The sequence below is a fragment of the Pyrus communis genome, chromosome 5, assembly GCF_963583255.1.
Source record: "Pyrus communis chromosome 5, drPyrComm1.1, whole genome shotgun sequence".
Taxonomy (NCBI): domain Eukaryota; kingdom Viridiplantae; phylum Streptophyta; class Magnoliopsida; order Rosales; family Rosaceae; genus Pyrus; species Pyrus communis.
The window spans coordinates 29,859,473-29,881,013 of record NC_084807.1 but is presented as its reverse complement, the minus strand read 5'-3'; the positions used below and the strand labels follow the sequence as shown (position 1 = coordinate 29,881,013).

At 43.6% G+C, this 21,541-nt stretch overlaps 2 protein-coding genes across 2 annotated transcripts; both read left to right on the top strand.

Annotated features, from left to right (window-relative positions):
• Positions 1-10,623: 10,623 nt before the first annotated feature.
• On the top strand, positions 10,624-14,969 carry LOC137733705 (uncharacterized). The gene is made up of 8 exons (XM_068472863.1): positions 10,624-11,265; positions 11,502-12,025; positions 12,534-12,584; positions 12,719-12,826; positions 14,175-14,270; positions 14,391-14,489; positions 14,573-14,632; positions 14,714-14,969. Exons 1-8 carry the CDS (start codon positions 10,764-10,766, stop codon positions 14,777-14,779), a joined length of 1,506 nt encoding a protein of 501 aa, XP_068328964.1. The 5' UTR covers positions 10,624-10,763; the 3' UTR covers positions 14,780-14,969.
• A 1,710-nt stretch (positions 14,970-16,679) lies between these two features.
• LOC137734959 (probable folate-biopterin transporter 7) lies at positions 16,680-19,584 on the top strand. The gene is made up of 2 exons (XM_068474300.1): positions 16,680-16,993; positions 18,287-19,584. Exons 1-2 carry the CDS (start codon positions 16,732-16,734, stop codon positions 19,345-19,347), a joined length of 1,323 nt encoding a protein of 440 aa, XP_068330401.1. The 5' UTR covers positions 16,680-16,731; the 3' UTR covers positions 19,348-19,584.
• Positions 19,585-21,541: the final 1,957 nt, after the last annotated feature.

The following is a 21,541-nucleotide window of genomic DNA, read 5'->3' as shown; positions in this document are numbered from 1 at the left end:
ATCTAAATCTCAAAAACGTCGCCGCCAACGGATAGATTGCATGGCTCGGCGACGAGAAGCGCAGGCCAGCCCGGCCAACCAGTGGCAACCAAAAAAGGCCGTGGAAGATATTAGCGAACGGCCAACCCCGACTATCATGACCGAGTTAGCCGAAGGGAAGAAAGTGGTGGATGTTGGTTTCAAAACCACCATTGAGGAGGCTGAGAAACGTATTAAGATCCTTCTCCGGCCTGGGGAAACTAGAGCTCGGCTAGAACACTTCACGCAAGAGGCCGAAAGAAAACTTTCCCCGATACCACCGCGCGAGCCGTTTATTAAAATTCGGCGCAACTTACACCCCCCATTCCTCGGTGAATCCTTGGAATACATGCGAGAGTTTCATAAGAAATACTCCGCCAATGACTTGTACGGACTACCCAAGGCGTGTCAGGAAGCCTTCAGCCTAGCTCTCACTTGCCCCGACGCCGAGCAAATCATTCAAAAACCTCTGACCCAGCGATTAAGGCAAGGTTCCAACATATAAGGGAGGCTCGGGTACTTGGTTTTGAAGTCGATCCCTATACAGATATCGACACCTCTGAATTACCTTTTTCGCTTGATGACCTTCAGCATTTGCGCTATCATTTCGAAGTTTTTTCGGCTGTATCCCTCTTCGGCCTCACGGCCGACGAGGAAAAACGGATAGCACGGTTGGATGCATATCTAGACACGAGGAACGCCCGTATTGCCTATGAAGAACGAGCCTGAATAACGAAGGACCACCATAAGTCTTCAGCAGTCAACATGGTCGAGGAAAATAGCCAAACCACACTCGACGTGGTTAACACGTCTCAGATACCGGCTCTTACCGAGGAACTCAAAAGTCTGATCGAGGATGTTCCGGCGACCGATGCTATGGTTAGTTCTGCAGAAGACGACGACCACGATCCAATGGGTCCCTCGGTCCTCGAACAAATGGAGATCAGTATGGTCCACGTCCTACCAGCCGAATTCCAACCAAGTACCCCCCAGTCGAATTTCTTGGATGGGGACGTGGTCACCGAGGAGGCAACACAAGTAGATTTCGTCGTAAACGACGACGACCGAGAAACCCGAAGCACGGACAACCTTAAGGCGGCTTTGGCCGAGCTATTTCCTCGCTCCCCTTCGGTTAATCTCCAACACCTGAAGCCGTTGTACGTCACGGCTCACATCGAAGGATTCCCTATTTCCAAAGTGTTTGTCGACTGTGGAGCCACAGTCAACATTATGCCAATATCTGTCATGAAGGCTTTACGCCGTTCTGATAATGAACTCATTCCGTCAGGGATCACTATGAGCAGCTTCGTTGGTGACAAGTCTCAAACCAAAGGAGTGCTACCTTTGGAAGTTAGCATTGCCGGTTGTCAACACATGACGGCATTCTTCATAATTAATTCCAAGACCGACTATAACGCATTACTTGGCCGAGACTGGATCCACCAAACCAGTTGCATTCCTTCATCACTATACCAAGTTCTCATCTTTTGGGACGGCAAATCGGTTACCGTTCATCCGGCTGATAATCAACCATTTGAGACCAACATGATTCAGGCTCGTTATTATGACGATCACGTCGGCTACATCACCCTCCAGGGCCTCAACGAGGATGGGTGGCCGACGAGAATTTCGGTACAAAAAGTGATTGACGTCGGCGCCGTGACTGTCCAACAGGATTCGGCGAGACTTGGTTTGGCGAACTTGGACATCAATGCCGATGATTGAGCACACCACGCAAGAACGGCGTCAGGCCGCGGTTTCATCTACAATGGAACGTCTGCTGGCCCATTGGTACGCCATTACCAAGCAACCACATTCTGGCATCAATTTGGTCGAATTTCTGGCCGAAGCAGATGACGGCCCCGTTCTAACTTTCGATAAAGTTCAGGTTGCGCCGGCCGAACTCGAAGACCATCGGCCTTAAGTCAAGGACCCGTTAGAAGAAGTTAACGTAGGCACAGCCGATGACCCTCGAACATTGTTTATTAGTGCGTTACTTCCCCCGGCCATGAAGGTCGAACTCCGTGAGCTACTCCATGAATTTAAAGATTGCTTCGCGTGGAGCTATCATGAAATGCCAGGCCTCGACCGAAACCTTGTGGAGCATGAGCTACGCATCAAGGAAGGGTGTAAGCCTTTTCGACAGCCTCCTCGCCGATTTTCGAACGAAGTACAACTCGGCATTAAGGAAGAATTAGTTCGGCTTCTAAAAGCCGGGTTTATTCGGACCGCTCGGTATGTCGAATGGTTGGCCAATATCATCCCCGTGTTAAAGAAAAACGGTGCCCTTCGCATTTGCATCGATTTCCGTAATATAAATCTGGCTACTCCCAAGGACGAATATACAATGCCGATCTTAGATTTATTAATTGATGCCGCAGCTAATCATGAACTATTATCTTTCATGGACGGTCATGCGGGTTACAACCAGATTTTCATCGCCGACGCTGACGTCCACAAGACGGCTTTCCGTTGCCCGGGGGCACTTGGTACTTACGAATGGGTAGTCATGCCTTTCGGCCTTAAGAACGCCGGCGCCACATATCAACGAGCCATGAATATGATCTTCCACGACTTAATCGGTACAATCGTCGAAGTTTATATCGATGATGTGGTCGTGAAGTCCAAACGTCGTCAAACACACCTGGACGACCTGAGGCAAGCGTTCCTTCGAATGCGCAAGAACAACCTCAAGATGAACCCGGCCAAGTGTGTTTTCGGTTCGGCCGGTAATTTCCTAGGATTTTTGGTGCACCATCGCGGCATCGAGGTCGACGAGAATAAAGCCCGCGCCATCATCAGCGCCCCACCTCCAACGACAAAGAAATAGCTCCAGTCGTTACTCGGGCAGATAAATTTCCTCCGTCGTTTCATCGCCAATTCGGCCGGTAAAATGAAAGCATTCTCTACACTCCTTAAGCTGAAGGAAACTGACCGATTCGAATGGCGCGAAGAGCATCAAACTGCGTTTACGCAAATCAAGGTGGCCCTTTCTACTCCACCCGTGCTCGTTCCACCTTGTCGCAACAAACCCCTTAAATTATACATTTCGGCAGCCGCCGAATCCATTGGTTGTCTCCTCGCGCAAGATAATAATGTCGGGCGCGAACAAGCTATCTTTTACCTTAGCCGAAACTTGAATTCCCCAGAGCTCAATTATTCACCCGTCGAAAAACTTTGCTTAGCTTTGTTTTTCGCCGCATCCAAGCTTCGGCATTACATGCTCCCCACAGTTACGCAGGTCATCGCCCAAACCGACGTAATTCGTTACATGCTGACTCGGCCTATTGTCAAAGGCCGAATCGGGAAATGGACACTCGCCTTATCCGAGTTTAGCCTTCAGTATGTACCCCAAAAGGCCGTCAAGGGGCAAGCCCTCGCCGATTTCCTGGCACAACACCCATCCCCTTATGGTTTTGAGGGGGGCGACGTCGACATCGGTTTCGTCACCACACGCGATAACCATTGGACTATGTATTTCGATGGCTTCAGCACTTCGACTTCGGCGGGTGTCGGCATTGCAATTCAGTCGCCCGACCACTGCCGATGGTATTTTTCTCTCAAGTTGGATTTCAGCTGCACGAATAATCAGGCCGAATATGAAGCCCTCATTATCGGCCTACACGTTTTACACGATCTGCGGGCCTCTCGTGTTCTTGTCCTCGGTGATTCCGAACTTGTGATTAACCAATTGAACGGCATTTTTCGTTGCATGAGTTGTACTTTAGCGCCATATCACATGGTCGCCACCTACCTGGCCGAGTCATTCGAACGGATCACGTTTGAACATATTTCACGAACCCACAATACCGATGCCGATGAACTCGCCCAGATCGCCTCCGGAGCACAACTCATGGGGGGCAAGCTCGGCCGAATCGCAACCACAGGCCTGCAATCGTACCCAGCCTTGATCGATCGGCAAAACTTCCAGCGCACACACGTAATACGTACTAGAGTAATGTCATTCCCATCCCTACTAGAACGAGGTGACCCCGTGGAAGTTTGTGCTGTCGAGGTAGAACAAGATGATTGGAGAAAGACGATGTTACGATACCTCGATAATCCCAACGGGAAACACGACCGGAGAACGAAGGTCCTTGCCACAAACTACGTGTCGTACCAAAATGAGTTGTACCACAAAGGCGAGGACGGGTTACTACTATTGTGCCTCGGCCCACATGAGGCCGACCAAGCAATGGCCGAGGTACATGAAGGTATTTGTGGGGCACACCAGTCTGGACGAAAGATGCGCTGGCTGCTTCGACGACACGGTTATTTTTGGCCCAGTATATTAAAAGATTGTATCGAATATGCACGAAGATGCGTACCATGCCAAATTCATGGACATGTGCAGAGAGCCCCGGCCGAATTACTACACTCGGTTACTAAACCATGGCCATTCAGAGGTTGGGCAATGGACGTAATTGGCAAAATCACGCCATCATTGGGGGCAGCAAAACACGCGTGGATAATGGTAGCAACTGACTATTTCACTAAGTGGGTCGAGGCAAGATCATACGCCAAATTAACGGCCAAGGAAGTATGTGATTTCGTAGAAGAAAATATTGTGACCAGATTCGGCGTGCCAGAAACGATCATAACTGATAATGGCACTATATTCATGGCCGATAGGTTTAGGGAGTACGCGGCAAGTTTGAACATCCGACTCGAACAATCTATGCCGTACTACCCACAGGCAAACGGGCAGGCCGAGGCAAGCAATAAAGTGTTGATTGGCATCCTTGAAAAAATGGTAAAAGAGAAACCTGGTTTGTGGCATTTGAGGTTGAATGAAGCATTATGGGCATACCGAACCTCACCTCGGTCGGCTACTGGAACCACCCCTTACGCGTTAACTTATGGACACGACGCTATGTTACCGGTCGAGTTAAGTATAAGCTCGTTACGAGTAATCGAGCAGAGCGATTTGTTCAGTATTGAGTATTGTCAAGCGATGCGGCAGGAATTAGAAGATTTAGAAGAAAGTCGAATCGACGCGGGTAACTTATTGGTAGCGCAAAAGAAAATTGCCGAGCGAGCGTATAACCAGCGTGTAAGACAAAAAACGTTCGGCGAAGGTGAATTGGTTTGGCAAACTGTGTTGCCTATCGGGATTAAAGACCCCAGATTTGGGAAGTGGTCGCCGAATTGGGAAGGGCCATTCATCGTTCACAAAGTCCTCGGCAAGGGGGCATATCATCTAAGAGATCGGACGGGTTCAGTTCATAAATTACCGATTAATGGAAAGTTTTTAAAGAAGTACTATCCAATTACATGGGAAATGCAGGAGTGAAAAACATTGTATTAATTGCAAAACGACCATTGTATTAATATCAAAAGTCATTACAAGAAGAACAAATACTAATACAATGATAGGGTCTTAAGGGGTCGATGGGAGGAAGGTCTCGAGGGCAGCTTTTAGCTCCAGCCACTTGGCTTCGCTCAAAATTATCTCAGCCTGCCGGGTCTTCTTGTTACATTGCAGTTGCTGGATACGCCGTGCACCGGCAGCGAAGGCCCTTAGCCGAGTCTTGTTGGCCTCAAAGTCCTTCTCAAGCTCAGAAGCAGCGGCCGACCTTTGCCGTTGAAGGTCAGAAATCTGACGGTGGAGGTCAGAGATCTGACGATCGAACTCGGACAGCTTGGCTTTCTTCACCTTGATTGCCTCCATCTCCACTCGGCCGGCCTCATGCGCGACCTTGGCCACCTTCAAGTCGTCCTCGGCCTGCAAGGCTCGCTCGAAGACAAGAAAGTGTTGCCGAGTTCGCTCCAAGAGGTCGGTAAGGAAAGAGATACCCTCCGGGCTCAGATGACCACCGCTGGCGAGGTCATTGAGACACTCTCCAACAGAGTCAAGGCCTTTGCACCGGAGAGCTTGAGAAGCAGTCAGAGACAAGACTTCGTGCAGCTTCACGAAGACTTCGGCGGGCGTGGCTCCCACCGATTCGGCCGGAGCAGCAGAGGAGCCGGCCTCACTGGTCGTGCTCTGGAGTAGAGCGTCAAGCTCCATTTCCCAGGACGGCTGCACATAAGAGGAAAATTTTGTGAAGAACAGTAAAGACGTGATGTAGTGCATAAAGGAAAAAGGAGAATGTTTTAGACCTGCCGAGAGGAGACTTCGGCCATGCCCTCTGGGTCATTACTCGAACCCAGGGAACTTAATGGCCGAGCCCAGTGCCTCAGACCGCTACGCAATTCACGCGGCCGATGGAGGTCATCTACATTTGATGGCCACGATGGCGGCCAGGAAATATAAACAACGCCCCTCGGCGCATAAAATTGCCGGTGAAATGAATGTTCGGGCACCTGACATTTAATGGTCTTAAAAACATGTATCAAAAGAGAAAATCAACACAAAAGAAGAAAGACTTACAAAGGCCGAAGAGACTTCCTGCGGAGGAATGGGGAGATCTGCATCCTGCGGATGAATCGGCGACTCGGCCGTGGCCTCAGGGTCGGCCATGGGTCTCTTGCCGCGATCCGCCACAGGAGGAGTCGGTCGAGCGGCCGCCTCGACAACCGGAGGAGGACAGACGGGAGGAGAGCTGACTGGTCGGCGACGACGTTCCAGGGGGACCTCTTCGCTCTCGTTCTCGACATCCTGGACAAAAAGAGATTATTTTACGACCAAAAAACCTGAAGGAACAAGAGTAGAAGCAGAATTATACCTCCAAAACGACCGTTGGAGTCGGGGGTGTTTCAGCAGGAGCAGCCGATTTCCCCATTTCGGGCGCCACGACCGGCTCTGAAGTTGGAGCGGATGCGGGTGCGACGATTGGATCGGCCTGGGAGACGGCTGGAGGATTCGAGGTTGGAGGTGCCTGGGCAGCGGGCACAGATGGAGAGCCGGCAGGAGCGGGCGTCCCAGTAGTGTTACTAGGGACGACATGAATTTCCCGGTCGCCCTTCTTCGCCAATTTCTTGACGCGTTTAGAAGGACGAGGGGCCTCTTCCGCCGGCTCGGCCCCTTGGTGGGGGCGTTTGGCAGGGATCGACCGCTCGGTGACAAGGGTCCTCTTCATAGGCGCCTTCTTCGCCTTTGCCACCGCGGCGACCACTTCCACCGTCCTCGGCACGCGAACCCCTGAAAAGCGAAGTAATTAGCAACGAGGATCAAGTGGTAAAACAAAGGAGGAAAGAAAAACGGAAAGACTACCTTGGGTCGACTCCTTAGGCTGTGTCGAGGATGTTGACCTAGGGCGGTCGCCGAAGATCTTCTTCGCTAGATCTTCGGCCGGGGCACCGAAGAAGTTGCCGGTATACTCCTCCCACCAGTCCCCGAAGGTATCAGTTCCCAGAGATTCAAAGACCGCCGGTCGAATCCGGAATTTCCTGCACTTCTCTTGGAACTCCTGGTCAGACGTCTTGCACTCCCTCTCAGAGGAACCGGTAAGACGCCCCCGACTTAGGAGTGACCGAGAAGCGAGCAGGGGGACGGGGCTTCCTTGAATATAGCCAAGCTGCCGGGCGACAAAATGGGGGTGGTAGACCTCCCAGCCAGCTCGGCGGGCATCGCAACCCAGTGGAAGGTCGCGAGCCAAAACAAACGACCCCCAGCGCTGACGAATGTCCGCATCCTCGGACGCGGCCCACGCGGCCGTAGGAAGCTTGAGCGAGGAAGGGTACTCCTGGCGCCGGCACACCAGGAACTCGTCATCCGAGAGGACATCTAGGCCGAGGAAGTGTTTGAAAACCTCGTCGGCCCGGTGAGGTGGTGCCGGTCGAGATGCCAGTTGAAGACCGAGGGCGGCCGTTCGCTGGAAGGCAGGGACCTTCGGTCGAAGAGTAGAGAAGTAAACCTGCAACCAGAGTTGGAACACCCAGAGGGGTCCGTTCTGATGCGGGTCGATCTTGCCAATGGTCGCCTCGGCCAGGCAACGGTAGAGATTGGCGAGTATGGCTAGACTGAGCGCCAGCAAGCGACCATTAGCCAGTGCCTGGGCCACCGACATGTTCTCCACCAGGCATTTGTTCGACCGAGTACATCAAATGAATTTGTTGTACCAGTAGAAGAGGAAGGCCTCGTGCTCTCCCTTCCTAAGGCTTTCCTCACCTCGGCCGGCGAAATGAAGAATGAGAGTGTTGTAGTTGAAGAAGTTCTTGTGGAGCTTCTAAACTTCTTCCCTTGAGGGCTCCCGATCACCCCGGCTTAGCGTCTCGACGGCCCTTTCGTCGAATAGTGCCTTCAGGTCGAGAGGAGAAGGGTATCCGGAAAGGGCGGCGTCAATAGGAAGGCCGGTCGAGGAAGTCCCAAGGATGGCCGAGACGTCGAGGATGGTGGGGCCGAGAGGGCCGAAAGGCAGGACCATGGTGTTGGTGGCCGAACACCATAAACTCAGGGCCGCCATGAGCAGCTCCTTATCCATGGCAATCTCCATGGTTGACAGAATAATGGCATCGTAGATGCCGAGAGCCTTTCACTCCTTGGAGAAGAGGGAGCTCATTCGGTCGACCCAGGTGGCCCAGGCCGTGGTGGTCGAGGGCCAAGCTCCTTGAGGACGAGCCAAGCACCATTTCGACCAGTCAAACCCTTGAAGCAGGGGGGTTAGACATTGCTCCTTGAGCAAGTTGGTGACAGACGACGGCACTGCGTCTTTGAAGAGGGGACCCAGAATCTGGTGGGTGGTGGCCATATCCTCTTGAAATCGCAGCGTCTTGACGGCGCTTCGATCGATGAATGACTTGCACTTATTGATCTCATCGGAAAGCTTCGAAATAAAGGAGGCCATTTGCAGAAGGAAGAACTGGAAAAAATTGCAGAAGGGCTGGAAGGTTTGATTTGAGCAAACAAAGATGAGAAATTAGAGATTCTGGAGTTTCTGAAGGCGTAAGAGGCGAATGGCAGAAATGTGGGTATTTATAGGCTTTTCAGAATGAATATCAAACGTCTGGAATTCAAAAGCGCTGGTTCAGATTGGGGGGAAATGTAACCGGGAAAGTCTGCAATCATTTCGGATATTTTGGGAACCTGCGAAAATGGGATCGAGGAGTCGAAAATCCAGGATGCACGATGGCGTGTGGCGACAGGTTCAATGCATTTAATAAGGATGAGACGGTTCAATTAGTGCACGGTTTCGAGGCCCATGAGTGAAGCTTTTGAGAACGGCGGAGAATCGACACGTGGCCACGCGTTGGGGGCAACGAGGAAAGTGCGATCATGTCTCATAAATATGCAGGAATAATGATCATTAAGGGAGTAAAGTTCAAAAAAGCAATAAATGTTTTCGCTTCTTCAAGGTCGAGGCCCGACCAAGAGGTGACAGTCGGCGACCTCAGAAGCGAGGGGGCAATGTTTGGGCCCAAAATATTTTGGTTAGGCCGAGCAGTCAGATGTGCTCGGCCCAAGGTAATAACAGATGCTATGGGCCGAATAATAAAACCCGGGCCAGCTGGCAGGGTCAGCCGAATCCTATCTCAAGAGGTCCAGATAAGTAGGAAGGATTGAGGAAATCCTGGTGCGACCAGGATTCTCGACCAGCAAGAAATAAAGCCTCAAAAGGAGGAAGATTCAGAATCCCAGTGGGAGTAGGTTTGTTCGAACCAGAATCGAAATGGGACAAGGACTCCCAATCCAAATCAGAGGAGGTTTCAAGGAATAGGCCCCTTCAAATCATCATACAATTGCCCTGCGCAAAACCTCTCAAACACCTTGAGATTTTTCCTTTTCTTTTTCTGCCGACACACCTTCAGTTTGGATAAACAGCACTGTGGAAGCGCCCGGCGAGCACCTTCAGTTTGGATAAACAGCACTGCTGCCGCAGAACCAGCCGACCGAGAAGCACCTTCAGTTTGGATAAACAGCACTGCGTCGAGGTCGACCGGTTATCTATCTAAGTCTCGGCCGAGAAGGGTTTTCGAACCTTTATTGGCAGAGGTCACCTTGCTAGCCCTCTCGGCAAAGTCAGGTGTTACGAATCACATTGCTCGGCGTACAGGGCGCCGAGTGGCTTTATGATTGGATACTCGCAAGTGGGTTTCAGGGTTCGGCATTCTGACGGCCGAACGACGTTTACCATCAAGACCTACATCACGTTTGAGTATCTGTGCCCATACAGTTTGGTCTCGATTCGACGTGCTTTTACTCTCACGAATAAAATCATAGTGACCGAATCGGGCTCTGACGATTTGTGAACTCCGCAGAATTAGCAGCCTTGTCTTCAGGCTATAGAACCCAGAGACCGAGAGTGTTCCTTCCTCGGTCGCAATCGCAAGATAGAGAAGTCAGCAACGCGCTCAGAGCGACATCAGCAAATTTTACTCCTCGGCCGAGCTCGGCCGACGAGTTGGCACGCCCCGCATTCAACCGAAGGACATAGTTAGCTTATTAGTTACTCGGCATGCGCGCCACGTAGGTTTTGTAATTTTTAGAGTCAACAGGATCCCATCAGCCAGCCATAAGCACCTCAAACGGAAAATTTGACGATGTTAGAACAAAAGAATGGATGCTCCACATTTTATTAAGTTCAAGGATTATATCTAATAAATTTTTAGTTACGAGATCATAGATACAAGTAAGCATAATTATAATTTACTTTCTGTTTTTTTATTAACAATTCATATTTAAATGTGTATTTAAACACGCGGCACTAGAGTAAATTTGCAACGCCAAAACCCTAATTGAAGATTTCTCTCATTTTCTCCCTTTCGTAGTCTGGTCTGGTTTCCATCGAATCAAATATTTTCGGAAGGGAATTCTCCCATTTCATCATTCAAAATAAAATTCAGATGAACAAGCAGCAGCAGAAATGAGCAAATCACAAGGTTTCTCGTGGTCACGTCTCATCGTGAAACAGGGCATCAAGAATCCCAGCAAAGCCCCACTCCCCCTGTCCCGGAAAATCTCCACTCGGCCACACTTTCCCGCTACCCCTCAGCCACCCAAATGGTCGTTTTCCAGCAAAATCCCTTATTCAACAGTGTCATCCAGAGCGGCCCAAGACCTTCTGGCGGAGGTGGAGAGAGAAAAGCAGAGAGAACGAGAGCAGAGGAAGAGGGCGGGCCTGGACACCAAAGACATTGACCGAGAAGATGAGGAGGACTACATGGGCGTTATGCCATTGATTGAGAAGCTCGAGAAGGAGAAGCTCAAGGACACCGGAGACTTGAACTTGTACGAGGAGCCCACCGATTCCGATAGCGACGAAGAGGATGAAAGGTTCACTCCCGATGCCGTCAAGAAGAGGTTTGATGAGTTTCAGAGGAAGTTCACGCGCCACGAGGAGTTGCTCAACAACTTCACCGAGGCTGGTAATTTGCCCATTTCCCTGCTTTTTCAACTATGTGCTTTTTTTTTTCTTTGGTATTAATTATTCCAATTGCTTTTGAAATAGAAAAAATAGAATTGTGGGTGAAAATTTTCGACTCCAGGTACCCTAAAACATTACATAATGATGGTTTTTGTATGTATTTGTGTACTAGTCTAGTCCAGGATATGATATTTGTTTACTTACGTTGCATTTGCATTCTCTGACACGACATGACAGAGACACTTGACGATGCTTATAAATGGATGAATAAAATTGACAAGTTTGAGCAAAAACATTTCCGCCTTCGCCCCGAATATAGGGTCATTGGTGAGTTGATGAACCGTCTCAAAGTAGCTGAGGGAAAGGACAAATTCATCCTCCAGCAGAAACTAAACAGGGCTATGAGATTGGTGCAGTGGAAGGAAGCCTACGATCCAAACAATCCTGCCAATTATGGAGTCATCCAACATGAACAAGTGGAGCCCTCAGTTGATTTATTGGAACATGCTGGGTTTGAAAAAGAAAAGCAAATTATTCAAGGAGTTGATGACGACGACGAGGAAGAATTCAATGACATGAAGGAGAAAGATGACATACTGTTAGAGAAGCTTAATGCCATTGACAAAAAACTCGAAGAGAAGCTAGCAGAGTTAGATCATACATTTGGGAAGAAGGGTAAGGTTCTAGAGGAAGAGATCAGAGACCTAGCAGAGGAAAGAAATGATTTGACAGAGAAGAAGAGGAGACCTCTCTACAGGAAAGTAAGTGCATGTGTCATCAAGTTGACTTTTTAATGTTTATAGTTCAGAATTCAGCGACAACTGACAAAATAATTGTCATAAGTATTTATAAGTTGAACAATTGTTCTGGGTTAGTTTTGATGCAACTTTCCCATGCTTGCTTTAGTATTTAAAAATATCTGTGCATCTTTCGTGGACTTGCCTTTTTTTTTTCCCTTTGTTGCTGTTAGCTAATCTGTTCACTTTTGGTATAACATATCATCTGCTACGTATGATGTTTGTAGAAAGAGTATGAGTTATTTTTTTGGTATATGGTTAGCCTTGTTATACTTCAAAGTTTGAGTGAAGTCTTCACAATTTTGTTTTTCCATATTTTCTAATCATTCTTACTAAAATTTGTACTTTGAGGAGCCTTATGTTATTTGTTTTGAACTTCATCGCAGCTTCCCATGCAGACATATAACATATTCTTGTTTTTGGTGTGGAAACACCAATGTTTTTGACCATTTTATTCATTACATGTTGGCAGGGGTTTGATGTTAAATTAATCAATGTGAACCGAACTTGTAAAGTAACAAAGGTACTCCACCTTGCGGTTTATATTTTGTGTACATAACTTTTTCTTTGATTTCTCTTCAAGATAACTTTTTCTTTGATTTCTCTTCAAGACTTAACAGAGATCAATGCTTTTACATTTCTGTTTATGCTCTATAGGGGGGGCAAGTGGTCAAGTACACTGCCATATTAGCTTGTGGCAATTATCATGGTGTTGTTGGTTATGCTAAAGCAAAAGGCCCAGCAGTCCCTATCGCTCTTCAGAAGGTATGTGTGGTCTATGAACACTGCAGAGTTCCAATGTCTTGCACAGTGTTAAACATATATTTTTTGTATGTTGATTTATCATGATCCTGCTTGCACATCTATGCGTAATTGCTGTGTTACTTTTTTATAGTTTGAGTATATTAGATGTGACCGTTGTGATCAAAGTAATATCCATTGAACTGATTATTTTAGATGGATCTCATGTGGATAAGTTCAGTGGTTGTTTTTTGGATATATCTTGGTATAGTCGGATATTGCTATCTTACTATTATTACTATGATTATCATTATTATTGTTATTATTTTTTTATACAAGATAGGCTTAGTAAAGTTCAACTCTTACAACTTTATGTCTTAATGGTCACAGATAATAGAATAAAAATGCTTTTATTGGTGAAAAGACTATAAATAACAGATAATACACGTTGAAGATATAAATGTGGGCAGTTGACAACAACTGACAGTGGTGTTTCTCACCCTTGTTGTCCAAGGGTCACAGATACTCTAAAACCATATTCGAGACCGATACCACCCTAATACGTGCTTATTGCCTTGTTGAATACTACCCTAAAAATGCTTATAAGTGATTTTAAACAGTGATGGAAATTGTTTTTGGAATAAAATAGATCTTGTGGTAGTTTACAATGTGAACGGCACGATGATCACATTCTAGTTTTTGATTTGCTGTCATGTCATTGTATTGTATTGTATCATATTATACATCTTGATTCTTGAATCTATATCCATGCGACATATATGTCTTCCATTCCTATTTTGGTTAAGCACACCCATTTTTTGTTGGTTTTCATCTCTATTATGAAAATGCACCCCCATGAAAATCGCCTTCTGTAAATTAAGATGTGTTGTTTAATAAAACAACTGAGGAAGTATGACCAGGTTTTCTGTTACTAGGACGGCATGTGTAGCAATAACTACCCTTGTTAGATTGTTGACGATTTTCACTTTTGTTGCGTTCTTCCAGAATGATTGTAAAATTATGGACAGAAAAAATTTGAACAGTACCAATTGAGCTAAGTTCTTTGCCTCGCATGTCTGGATTATGAACTTACTGTAAAGAGATTTCCTTTTATTCTGAAGTAAGTTATTAAGGGTGCTGTATGTGTTTTTACCATTGAGCATAGACTTGAATAAGTTTATCCATTTTTTCTCTGTACCGATTATTGTTTTTGTGAAACATACGACAAGGTTTTGTTTTTCTTCTGATTGAAATAATTAAGGGTGTCTTAATTGTTTCTACTATTGAGCATAGACTTGAACAAGTTTATCAATTTATTCTTCTTTTGTTTTTTCTTTTCTTGTTTATGTACTGATGATATTACAACAATCAGGCATATGAGAAGTGCTTTCAGAATCTCCACTACATTGAACGACACGAGGAGCATACAATTGCGCATGCAATACAAACAAGTTATAAAAAAACAAAGGTGATTGGCTCATTGTGGTGTACTGGTTTTTGGTCCTTATAGTAGCATTCTTTCATTCTTGTGTTTTTCTTGTTTTTCCGCTTGATATAGAGCCTACGTTTAACCTGTAATTCGTATCAGGTGTATCTCTGGCCTGCACCCACTAGGACGGGTATGAAAGCAGGAAGAACCGTTGAAACCATTCTAAACTTAGCTGGTTTCAAAAATGTTAAGTCTAAGGTATTGACTTTGAAAGAAATCCATTTTAAGGGGGGTGGTTCCTGCAATTTGGTTTGTTGCTCTAACCTCCACACACTTGTCAGGTTGTAGGCTCAAGGAATCCTTATAACACAGTCAAGGCTCTCTTCAAATCCCTTAATGCGGTCAGTAGTCACTTTAACCGGTGTTTTGGATTTTCTTAAATTCATTGAGTTAAATCTGTGTCTCTATATGTGAATTTTCAGATTGAAACTCGAAAGGATGTTCAAGATAAGTTTGGCCGCACTGTTGTTGAGAAGTACCTTCTGTGACAGATGTGCTTAATGTTCCCTGTTTGCAGAATACTTGTAGTTTTGTTATGCATTCCCTTTTCAGACAAGTTGATAAAAATGAGAATTTATTTGTATGTTCTGTTATGTTCTGCCTCCTCCACTGTCATATTTAGGAACAATGATGATGTACAATAAGAGTGGACTGACTTGGAAGGAGATTAGTAACTCATCCAGTTGCCTTAATTATTTTAGTTTGGCTCATATGGAAAACAAATCAAAGTAGAATCAATGGACAAAGATGTCGAATATACTGCGGTTTTTTCTTCCTTGCTTTCCCTTGGGTGCTTTATGGGATAATTCTTTAGGCATCCTCGAAGTTTTGCACCCTTTTCATTTTTCCTTTCACATTATTGATAAGAGTAATGTTAGGGAGCTTAAATTTGTAGACAAAAGTTTGTACACTACAAGTCATGGAAGTTAATGATTGGTTACTTGGTAAATCTTTTAGAAAAGGAACGTCAATGGTTCCTTTAAGAGTCACTCGTCTGTTTAAGACCCACAAAGGAACACTTTACCTAGTGAATGTTGATTCGTCTTTGATGAAAAATTTTAAAATGTGAAAAATGATTTTCACATATTTTGTTTTCTTTCACTTACTCGTGTTTATTTCCGTTTCTTATGAGATGCAGAAATCCAGTATCCCTCCCTCCAAATTCCAAAATGATTGTTAATCTCCTGCCTCTTATGGGAATATATAAGATATGAGTTTACCTGTTTGTAATAACACCAGTGAATGTGATACGGTCTGAAGCGGTCCCAAAAGGACTAGGATTCTCTCCCCTCTTTTTTAGGACTAGGATTCTCTCTTTTCTTTTTTCCATACTCTTTCGTCCCTTTTTTTCACATTCTTTTATTTTGTTTTTCTTTTGTTATAAAAAATTAAAATAAGATGTTGACGTGGCTTAACAATAATCGTTCAAATAGGAGGGGAGGGAATGAGAGAGAAAAAAATCATACTCTGTCCCAAAAACCCAAGAATGTATCCCCCAAGAATCCAATTGATAAAGAGAATTGTTATTAGCACTCCAAAAATCTCATTTTACACTCCAAATTTTCTATATTTGGAAACAAAAATACACTTGTGAGAAGTGTAGAATGAGATTTTTAGAGTGCCAATGACACTTCCCTTGATAAAAATCTTTATAAAGTTATAATAATGATTGTTGCTTTTTATTGTCTTTGTGTTATGAAGGATAAAGTTTATGTATACGATTAAGTGTAATTTTTTTTCTATTATCAATAAAATATCTCTAGTATGATTGAGGTTTCTCAAAAAAGAAAAAAGTGCTACTAAACTTACCAATTGTTGTATTTTTACATCTTTTTTTGATAAAAATGTTGATAACATATTTATTCTTTTAAATCTCTATTTGTAAATTCATTATAAAAAAAGTTTGTATCACAAAGAGTTTTCAGATTGATCAAACTCATCATTTTGGTATTAAGAAAGATTCACCCAATTTCCCCACTTGAAGTTGAACCCTATTATAACGAGAGAGGATCCTCGCTGGATCCTCTTTGTGAGGATCTTGGGAATCCTCCAATTACAACCGTTCATCATACATCGTGCGGTCAGAAATTATTGTAATTTTTTTTATTTAAAATTGAATATAAATAATACCTGACAAAAACTGATCGCACGACGTAATATGATTAGAGGATTCTCGATTTCTTCGTAAAGAGGATGTGGCGAGGATCCTCTCTCCATTATAACAGCTTAACACTTTTTTCTTTTTTATTAAAATATATTTAAAAAAATAATAATAGTCTTAATCAGTTGGACCCTATTATAGGAGACAAGTAATTTGGGTATTAAGAAAGACTCACCCAGCATTCCCACTTGAACCCTGTTATAAAAGCCTAACACTTATTTCTTTATCGGCATATAAATCGTAATAAAAGTTGTGCGGTGACTTGTGTGAGTGTGGAAAATGGTAGAGCCATCGTCGGAGGGTGACGCGGACAAGATCCGGAAGTTGGTGGGGTTGGGGTACTGGGTGCAGGGCTTCAGGTGCTTCCCATGGATGGCCGTCAACTTCTTCCTCAAGGACGGCCTCCACGTGGACCCCTCCACTCTCCAACTCCTGCAGAACTCCGCCAACCTCCCCATGGTCGCCAAGCCCCTTTACGGTGTCGTTTCAGACGCCGTCTACATTGCTGGCCAGCACCGTATTCCCTATATTGCCTTTGGAGGTGCCTAACGAGTAACTACTACGTCTACGCCCATTTAATTTCCGTTTGCTCTGTATTTTTTGGCCTATATTTGCTGAATTGCTTCGTCTTTTGGATGGCTGTCAATAATTTTGAACTTGGTTAGGATAATAGGATTGGTTATTACAGGATTGGGCTTTTCTTTTTGGCTGGTACTGGCTTTGGTACATATGAATATGATTCCTGTTCTTTGTTGCCCGTAGGATTCTTTAGTGTTCACTCTTTTCTTTGTGCTATACTATAGATAAGAGTAAAAGGGTTACATTGATAGCGGCTGGTAGATGAGTTTAAATTTCAAGATTTGTATCTCATCTAAAGGCAATCAATAAATCAATAAACGGGAGGAAGGAGTAACGAAAAAGGGCCAAGGAAAGGAATTATGGTGGAACAAGTTTGAAAGGAATGTGTATAGAAAATGAAACACAGAATGAAAACTAAAACAAAAAACTGATATTAACATTGTTTTCACTTTTCTCTTTCCTCCCTACACCATTTCTCCCATATACTTTATCTCTAGCACAAAAATAAAAACTATAAACTATAAACAAAAATGGCTGTCAAACGGGTTATAGTCTAAAATAATCATTTGATCTAAGGAATCAGTTTCTTTGGGGCTATTTGCCTCCACTACTTCAAAGGAGTGCTGAATACAACAGGGAGTTGGATAAAAATTTGTATAATTCAGAAGCTCAATGTTCATTTTCTCTGGTTTCCTTGCTTTGCTCTAAGATTCTGGAGGAGCGAAATAGCAAAAGCTTAAGTAGCAGATTTGTAGATGCTTCTCCACAGCTATTTAAATTCAGTTTGCATCTCTTCTTTCCCCATCTAATTTGAATAAAGATGCACCTTCATTGTGATTACAGAAGTTGTTGAGTAAGTAATTTCTCCTTTGATTGTGTCTAGAAATACACGGTGTGCCATCACATGACAAAGTTTCAAAGATGTTTAAATGTAGGTTTAAACATTGAAAATATCATTTTCGTAAATTTCAAACTCTGTCATTAGTTCGTTACAAGCAACTGTAATTTGTTATACACTGCTTTTGTTCACATGATACATAATAAATTTGTAATAGTTCCTCTTGAAAAAAAAAAAGTGAATTTAAAGTTTCCATTCTCCTAGGCCTAAATATGGTTTTTAAATCCACCATCATAGTTTTAGTTCTAGTTCATTTCTAACTTCTTATTATTCTTTTCTTTAGTCGGAAGTCCATTTCTAACCTCTTTTTTTTTTTTTACTTTTAATTTTTATTCTTTGTCTCATCTGTTATTTCAGCGGTCTTACAAGCAGTGTCATGGCTAGCAATAGCAATGCTCTCTGAATCAGGCACCTCAATTGGGACCATAACACTATATCTCCTCCTCAGTAATCTCGGTGCTTCAATTGCTGAGGTAGCCAATGATGCCATTGTTGCAGAGGCAGGAAAACAGTCTACTCCCCCAAAAAATTCCCAACCGTCATCCCCAGGCGAGCTCCAATCATTTTCTTCGATGGCTTCAGCTATGGGTGGAGTCCTTGGATGTCTCCTAGGTGGTCTTGCCATTGACAGATTATCTCCCCAAAAGATGTTCCTGTTCTATGGCCTTCTCCTCACTGTCCACTTTTTCATAAGCATTTTTGTCCAGGAAAGCTCTTTGAACCATACCGAAGGAACAGCCAATGTTGGGATTCGAGAGAAACTTTCTGAGCTCTTGGTTGCATTAAGAGAACCTGAGATCACTTACTCAATATCATGGTTTGCGGCATCTTATGCCATTATTCCAGCATTGACAGGCACCATGTTCTTTTACCAGGCACAGTGCTTGAATATTGACTCATCTCTGTTGGGAATCTCAAAGGTGTTTGGCCAAGTGGCAATGCTTCTATGGAGTGTCATTTATAATCGTCACTTGAAGTCAGTCAGACCTAGGAAACTAGTTTCTGCCATTCAGGTTGCAATGGCTATATTTATGATTTCTGATGCGTTATTTGTAAATAGGATTTATCAAAATTACATGGGGGTGCCAGACAATTTCTACGTCGTGATGTTTTCTGGCATTTCGGAGGTTCTCTTGTTTATGAAGATTTTGCCTTTCAGCATTCTTATAGCCAAACTCTGCCCACGAGGATGCGAGGGATCTCTAATGGCGTTTGCGATGTCTGCAATAGCGGTTGCATTCATAGTAAGTGGATATCTGGGTGTTGTGCTTGCATCGTATGTTGGGGTCACGGGAAATGACTTTTCAGGGTTTCCACTTGCCCTACTAATACAAGCACTGCTCACAGTGTTGCCACTATATTGGTCATCGTGTATCCCTGATGATGTAAAATCAAAATCCCGTCAGAAGAAGGAATAGCCGAAATGAAATATGCTAATCTACTGCTTCTTTGAGTCCCCTCTGGCTTGGATTGGAATTTGCACCCCCAGTAAACCAAAAGAAAATATTTGAGTATGTTCTCTTTTTAAATTTTGCTGTCCCCGTATTAATGTACGACTGGAATTTTTGGCTTCTAGTATGATTAGTATATGTACTGTAAAGAGAAGTTTTTATTTATTATACAAACAACAATAATACTTAGTTCATGGCTTTTTAGCCAAAAGGGTTCTTATAATTGACGTTCCTCACTTTGATCTCTGAGACTTAAAATTGATAGAATTGGTCTTGTGTTTGCTCATCATCAATCATTTTGTTCATTATGTGAAAATTTTCTGCTAAATAAGGATCAAAGTGACAAAAATTAATCTTAATTTACTAAACCATGGACTAAAATGATTTAACAACAAAATGACTAACATGATTGATGGTGAACAAACTCAAGGAGAGTTCTATTGATTTTGAAGCTCAATGACCAAAGTGCATAGTTATACTAATATTAAAAATTAAAGTGAATTGCCAATTTAGTCTCTAAATTATCACGCGTGAAAATTAGGTCATTAAACTATTTTTTTTTTTAGAAAAATCAGTTCTTAAATTATAAAAATCTGCCAATTACACATCCATAATATTATATTTGAAACTACTATATTCAATTTTCCGTCAATTTAAGTTACATTATTTGCATGTGATACACACTGGAAGGTAGATTAGTAATTTTTCATAAAGAAATAGTGTATGGAGTTAATTTTGTGAGGTAAATTAAAGGTTAGATTCGCAACTTATATGAAATGTTAGGGGCTTATAGGCGAGAAAATGACGATATTACACTTTAAAGTGTGTCAAATGACTTAAGTTGACGAAAAATTGGATAAAATAGCTTTGAATATGATAATAGTGATGATATTAGCAATTTTTAATAAATTTAAGGACTTAGGGGGCGTTTGTTTGCCCTCACTAAGTTGGACTGGACTGGACTAGACTAGCTATTAGTCTAATACTGTGTTTGTTCCATGCTGGGACTAACATTAATGAGACTAAAGGGGACTAGCATGGACAAAACCCTTCACTAAGAGGTCTTAGTGAGACCCCCCAATAACCATGGGACTAGCTAAGACTATCATCTCTTTCTCGTCCTCGTCATGCTCAACGACCACTCCCGACAGATTCCTCGTCATCTCCGGTCACCTAGATCAATCATTAACTTTTCGACTCTCTTTCAGATCCATTTCACAACCAACTTTCATATAAAATATACCAAATTGAAGTTAGGAGTGACAAGATTACGATTTTATTTGAATCGAGGCTAAAATGTGGTTGAATGTGGCCGGAAAATGACCTGGAAGTCTCAGCCTGTATGGGCTTCTTCAAATCCATGACAAATTCGAGCATTCAAAGCTAAGATCTCGGTCCAGGGATGGTGATGAATTTTTTGGCGGTGCTAACTTCATCCAATTGAAGCCGTGAGGTTCCGTTCGAACAACGCATAGCTAGAGAGAGGGGGAGGACAGAGAAATAGAGACTGGAATCAATAAGGAGTTTGACCAGGAATGAGAAAGAGACATGAATTGAGAGGTCTAAGAGGAAAAAAAGAGGGAGAGGGTGGGACGATGAGAGAAGAGGAAAAGAGTGGGACGGAAATGGTAGGAAAAGATGGAGAAAAATATAAGATCATAATAAAATATTAATAATTTATATATTAAATAATATAATATTAGAATTTGTTATTATCCAGTTTCTTAGTCCAATACTGCACCAAACGCTTCACTAAGTTAGTCCGGTTTAGTCTAGTCTAAGCCAGTCCAGCTTAGTCCTTGAAGCTAATTCAGTCCGAGATAGTCCGACGCAACAAACGCCCACTTTACCCAAAAAAATAATACAACAACCTAATTTTCAAGGAAGTGACACCTCATGAACTTCACCCTAAAATTATTTTGATTATAAAACCTTAGTTCATTGAGTGAATATTCTCTGAATTAGTAGTTCGGTGGCAAGTGCAGGAGTAGAAAAATTCTCTATGATTTTGAATTGGCTTTTTAGTCAAAATGATCGTTGAGATTTGCATAACTCATCATTTTGGTCATTGAGATTGATTTAGAAGTAGTCCCTCAGTTTGTTCACCATTAATCATTTTGATCATTCCTTAAAAGATTATGTTAAATAAGGACCAAATGAT

What these genes read in the sequence shown, in the direction of transcription:
- LOC137734959 (XM_068474300.1), top strand. Translation starts at nt 16,732, where the DNA reads ATGGTAGAGCCATCGTCGGAGGGTGACGCGGACAAGATCCGGAAGTTG. An exon ending in TCCCTATATTGCCTTTGGAG is followed by an intron (nt 16,994 to 18,286) that starts GTGCCTAACGAG and finishes CTGTTATTTCAG; the next exon opens with CGGTCTTACAAGCAGTGTCA.
- LOC137733705 (XM_068472863.1), top strand. Translation starts at nt 10,764, where the DNA reads ATGAGCAAATCACAAGGTTTCTCGTGGTCACGTCTCATCGTGAAACAG. An exon ending in CAAGTTATAAAAAAACAAAG is followed by an intron (nt 14,271 to 14,390) that starts GTGATTGGCTCA and finishes AATTCGTATCAG; the next exon opens with GTGTATCTCTGGCCTGCACC. An exon ending in TCTTCAAATCCCTTAATGCG is followed by an intron (nt 14,633 to 14,713) that starts GTCAGTAGTCAC and finishes GTGAATTTTCAG; the next exon opens with ATTGAAACTCGAAAGGATGT.